This window comes from Drosophila suzukii, chromosome 3 (genome assembly GCF_043229965.1).
Source record: "Drosophila suzukii chromosome 3, CBGP_Dsuzu_IsoJpt1.0, whole genome shotgun sequence".
Classification (NCBI taxonomy): domain Eukaryota; kingdom Metazoa; phylum Arthropoda; class Insecta; order Diptera; family Drosophilidae; genus Drosophila; species Drosophila suzukii.
In genome coordinates, this window is record NC_092082.1 from 89,955,772 (window position 1) to 89,961,561 (window position 5,790).

Below are 5,790 nucleotides of genomic sequence, written 5' to 3' on the forward strand. Positions count from 1 at the left end.
CGATAATCAGCTTGGCTAACTTGTTTAGCATACGCAATTATATATAAAATTATATCTGCATATGTAAATACTTGTGTATGTTTGATATTTTAGCCGCATGATTTCGCATTCATGGCTGGCAAGCCATGGCTCTGGCTAATTGACACTTAACATGGCTTGGAGTATTTTGAAGTTAATTGTGTGTCGACGTCAACGATGTTTCCAATCCCATTCCCATTTCCAAACACTCCAACATTTGTTGGTCTACCGAATTTTGCGTGCTTGTTTGTATTTAAATTGCCTTGTCGCTTGTTTAGTTGTTTAGTTTATGCCGCCGGTATTGTATCTCCTGCATTTGATAGGTGTTCTATCGATGCAACTACACAATAATATTTTGGCAGTCACGTGTAGGTGCTATGAAATAAAGATAAATTCAAACAATGCGTTGTTATTTTCAACATTGGTAGCATGTAAAAATTGCGGATTTATAAAAGAGTTATATGTGAATCCCAAACAACAGGGTAGCTTTAATTAAATCTGCAGTCTAAAATGGCGCTGATTAAAGCAAAGATTTTCTTATCAAAGATCTATTGATTTTTTTTATTTGTTATTCAGATTTGTGAGTTGGCAAATATTTTTTCGGTCATCTCACTCAGTCCAAAGATATTTGTTTTTCTTTTTTTTTTGGAAAGCAATCTGCCAGCTATATTTTCGATTATACAAGTCCGGTAAGGAGATTTTGTTTGTTTATTTTTGAAATATTTGTTTACCCTGGACTTTTATTGGTTTCGTGTCGCTCGTCCAATTTTCGATTTCAATTGGAAATATCTCTCAGGAAATGACCAAAATGAAGTATGCAAAAAATTTAACAACTTTGTTTGGCCTGTGTTGCCACACAAATGTGACCAATAACTGAGTCGAGTGGATACAACTTGACAATATTTTGACAAGTGAGGGATAAGTTTGTTTTTTTCGAGACTTTGCAATACTCATAGATTCCACAACTGATTCGTTAACATAGATATTTATAATTTAAAATATTTTTGAAATTTTGTATTTTTCTTTTGCAGAAATGAATCTTTAAATGGGACAAGATAATTTGTTATCAACTCTATAACCCAATATTTAATTTCTTATTACCATTAGAATAACATGATATTTTGAATTTAAATTAATAATAACTATTTCTAACACATTTAATATGATTTGATTATTTGGACACTGGTTGGAAAATAAATATTAGCACAATTTTAAAATTAGTCATCCGTGGCAGCCAACGATTGACAAATGGAAATTGTCACAGAAATGGTAGAAAATAATCGCCGAGCGTTGGCATTGCGATTTAGAAAACAATTTGCCTCATTGCGTGTTCAGAGAGAGATGCATAAATAATTAAAACGTTCGCATTAGTTTTTCATGCAGCTCGCATGTTGTCAGCTCGAATTTCAATAAGCACTCTAATTGTTTTTAAGTGTTTTTCCAGCAGCGACAACAGCAGCCGTGTGCAGCGCAAATGAGCCGTAATTGCATAATTCTAATTTAGCGTCGAGTTCTAAGCACCAAAAACATGTTGACTACAATTAATGCACGTGTGTGAGTGCCTGAGTGCGCAGGTGTGGGTGTGGCTGCATTGGTGTGGGTGCGGTGTCGTGTGTGCACTCACTCATTTTACTTAATAACTCACTGTAAGTGCAGGTGCTTTCTGCACAGGACTTGAAGTTTGGCCAGGAAAATCGAGGTGGTTTAAGGTCTGGCTATGGTCTGTGTGTGGGTTGGTGGGTGGCTGGGTTAACAACCGAAATCGGGGGGGAGGTGGGTGGAAAAAGGTGTCGGGACGTCGTCGGGAAAGTTTAACGTACTCGCAGAAAGCCCAGGTGGCAGCAAGTGGCGCGAACTGCTTACCAAAGGAACTTGATATACAAAGATCGGAGGGAAAAAAAGAAAGTATATATTAAAGAATACAAATATTTAATAATATATGTTTAATAAATAGGGTTAAAAATATTGATTATATTTAATCCAGTATATAAGGTTTCCCCTTATGGAAATATTTACAATTTTATTATAATTCTTATAACTTAGTAAAGTATTATATCACATATTAAATAAATAATTATTAAAAAACAAAATATAGTTGTTCAACCAAGTGCAATGCTTACCCACAACTTATTTTTACTCAATAAATCTATTAAAAGTTAAACCGCTTGTGTCAATTTAATATTTTCATATATATCAAATTAATATTGCATTTATTTGAATGCGGCTTTAAAGTGTAAATAAATGGCTTACCTGCATGTTTACATTTAAATGTCAATTAAAAATATTTGCCTTCGATCGTGTGCAGCCAGTGACGCATGTTTTGTGAACCGACCTTGGTGAAATTATCGGATTTCAGTTTCAGCAGCTTAAGTGCGACAATTCCAACTTGATTTCTGTGTCACCTGGGCCGCAAAATGCATGAAATTCAAGTGGCCATAAATGCATATACACACATTCGTAGAGGTGTGCTGTTTTGCGGGTGAGTGTGCATTTAAATCCTTATTGCGACACCTGCACAAAGCAAATACCAATTAAAGGCTTTACACATGCAGTCCCATGCCAACTTTTGGATGGGTTGTGTGGGCGGCGGGGTGTTGGTAAGAAATTTGTGAGTGGGGAAAGGGGACCGCACTTGCATGCCATTAAGTTGCATGCCCCATACTCAGTTACTCTCTTTGTTGCACTCAGAAAAATAAACGATGAGTGCCTTTAAATGCCGTTATGCGCATTAATCTAAGAAAGGACTTATAAATTGCTTGTTTTGCAATATAATAGTATTGCTCTTGCTTAACTTTCTTCTAAATATTGTAAGGTATGAAGAGTAAACATTTTTTAAAATTATAATATTTTAAAAGTTCTGAAAAGTGTCTGTGTATATTTTCTCTCGATGGAGCCACATCCACTTGAAAGCCGACAACAAACAAATTTACCCAACGAGTAGCTGACCGTGTCGTGCTTGGTCAAGACCAATTTATCTGGCCGGTCAGTCCGCCACGAAGGCCCAGAGTTCGGAGATCGGCTTATAGAACTTCTCTTTCGAGCAGAGATGGCTCGAACTATAAATGCAGAGGAAAATGCCCAAAGGGAGAAGAAGAGCAACGGATTCGTGGCCCACATTAAGGATTACTGCTCCAATTGCACACTGGCCGGATTCGCCTACATGGCCAATTCCAGGTGAATTTCCCACAGTTTTGGGTGGCCAATATCTTAGTATTCCCCTTGAATAGGTTACATTTTACGGAACGCATCTTCTGGCTGATTTGTGTGATCGTTTCTTCGTTGGGCTGCTACCATCTGATCATCGAATATCAGCGGAGTTTTCCCTCGAGAGCCGTGAGCATTGTGTACGAGAGTCTACCACCGTTTTCCAAATGGCAATTTCCCTCGGTCAGCGTCTGTGAAGTTGCCCACAAGGGCAAATTGTTTCACACTATGGAGGAGTTCATAAAAGGGTGCGCTGGATAAACGGTTTTGAAGTCTGGTAATCAGAAAATAATGTTTCCTTTTAGTTTGGGAATAGATGTGGCCGGTGGGTACCCATACGAAGTGGAGTCCGGGATAGCGAGCATTCTTTTCCCCGTATTATACAATGAAAACGCATTGAAGGGCAAATGTGGAATAGCCCCGACGGAGTGCCCAGGGCCATGTGCAGACTGTCCTGCGAAAGACTATCGGAAAATTCTCAAATGGGTGAGTTTTAAAAACAAAAAACAGGACAAAAAAAAGATTAAAATATAATAGTTTTCAAATTTTAATTATTTTATTTTATTTTGTATAACAATTGTTCTGATATCACTCATGAAGATGTCTAAAAGTAGGCAATAAAGTTAGGATCTTCGTCTGTTCCAACAAAAATAAATTTTGTTGCATACTTTTAGACACACTTGCAGGTGATTTCAAATCGCTTTAGCAATTAGTATAATCTTTAGGTTTTCTGATATTTGTTTTTGTATAATTTTCCTTATATCAACAGTATGGAGCCAACTGCTCGGACTTATTCGTCGAGTGCAAGTTATCAGGAGACCCCTTCGACTGTTGCCGGTACTTCCGACCCCTGCTGACGCCTTATGGCCGTTGCTATATGCTGAATTCCCTGCAGAACAATGAACCAGGCTCGAAGCATTGGCTGCCCAACCAATTGGATCCAGCCGATCGGAAGGCCGTGATAACCATGGTCACACAAATGGAAATCCAAGTGAACTTGATGAATGCCGAGGATATTCCGCACACGGCCTTTGCTCCGCCTGGTATATTGGCCATTACTCCGGGACTGGGAAAGTATATGCAATTCAATCAGGTAATCATGACAAACGATCCGGATGTCAGGGAGGTCGACTCGAAGATTCGCAGCTGCCTCTTTCCCGATGAAAATCCACCGACAAGCGTTTATAAGGCCTACAGCTTCAGCGTCTGCATCACCGAGTGCATCAGGGAATTGCAGATGAAGATGTGCAACTGCACAGCTTTTATGTATAATCCAAATGCAGATAAACGCTTTCCGGACTGCGATCTGGATGGGTATTTCTGTTTGGAGAAGACACGGGCGATCAAGCCGGATTCCAGGGTTCTCTTGAGTAACAACAAGAGAAACAACGAAAGCTGCGGTTGCCTGCCTTCCTGCAATGATGGCGATATCTATACCATTTACGAACCCAACATAATGTGAGTATGTCTTTACAACAACATTGACATAAAAGTGTTAATTTAAAATTACAGAGATTTTTGTCAGTATGTCAGTTACCATTCATTTTCTATATTTAAATTCGACTTTCATTAACTCTTGGTCTGAACATGATCTTTAATCCTTTCCAAATTTCTTATTTTGATAGGACTCGAACGGGAAACAAGTATTTCAACGTCACATTAGATATGCCCTTCCTGCCTACGGATCAGTATCGGCGGCAGGCGATTCGCTCTCGATTGGATGTCGTGGTCTCCATGGGCGGGATGCTGGGACTTTTCCTGGGGGCCAGCATTCTCAGTGCCATCGAATTCATCTACTATTTCACAATGCGACCCCTTAACAACATGCTGCGAGAACGTTCCGCCACTGAAAGAACTAACCGAATACAACTTCAGGAAAGGGAGTAAAGCAATCAAAAGTATATGTAATTATTTATAAGAAAGTACTTTTAAAATTTTGTAGGTACAAATTTGTTTAAAATATTTGAAAAAACCTTGGAGATTCTTCTTTTTAAAATAATCTTATCTTTTAAATGCCTCACGTTAAATTTGTATTATCAAACCAATTTAAGCTTTTCTATTTTTAAACTAACGGATATTGTTCAATAAAATGAAAAAAAACTTTCTTTCCACATTGTCTTTTCTGCTAACTATAAAATTTTCCAAGGGTATCATTCCCCGAATAGTGGCACCCCTTTTGTTGGAGTGTATTCGCGGAGTTGTGCAAAGGAGAGTGGATTGAAAACGGAGACTGGGATACGGTCTTCCGAGCTGGATGTGCCTTGACCTCGGCCACCAGCGGCGTATGCGCAATTTAAAAATTTTATTAAATATTTGCTCGGCTCGGTCACTGCAATGCGCATTAAAAATGCAGCCATGGCATGCCGTCAGGATGTCAAGGATATTCTTCGTACCGAAAAGCGATGTGAGCCAAGTGTGAAACTGAAAATCAATGGAACTCACAATTTGCACAGTCAGCAAACGCCTCTTGGCGACAACTGCAACGATATATATATATATATATATCGTGCTATATATACATGCATATCGCTTCGGATTTTGGCCACCTTTCAAGCCTGTTAAGTTTTT

General features: G+C 38.6%; 1 protein-coding gene across 1 annotated transcript; it reads left to right on the forward strand.

The window, feature by feature from the left end:
* The first annotated feature begins 2,965 nt into the window (after window positions 1-2,965).
* ppk15 (pickpocket 15) lies at window positions 2,966-5,279 on the forward strand. Its single transcript, XM_065866880.2, has 5 exons — window positions 2,966-3,192; window positions 3,246-3,470; window positions 3,528-3,708; window positions 3,992-4,680; window positions 4,848-5,279. Exons 1-5 carry the CDS (start codon window positions 3,065-3,067, stop codon window positions 5,107-5,109), a joined length of 1,485 nt encoding a protein of 494 aa, XP_065722952.1. The 5' UTR covers window positions 2,966-3,064; the 3' UTR covers window positions 5,110-5,279.
* Window positions 5,280-5,790: the final 511 nt, after the last annotated feature.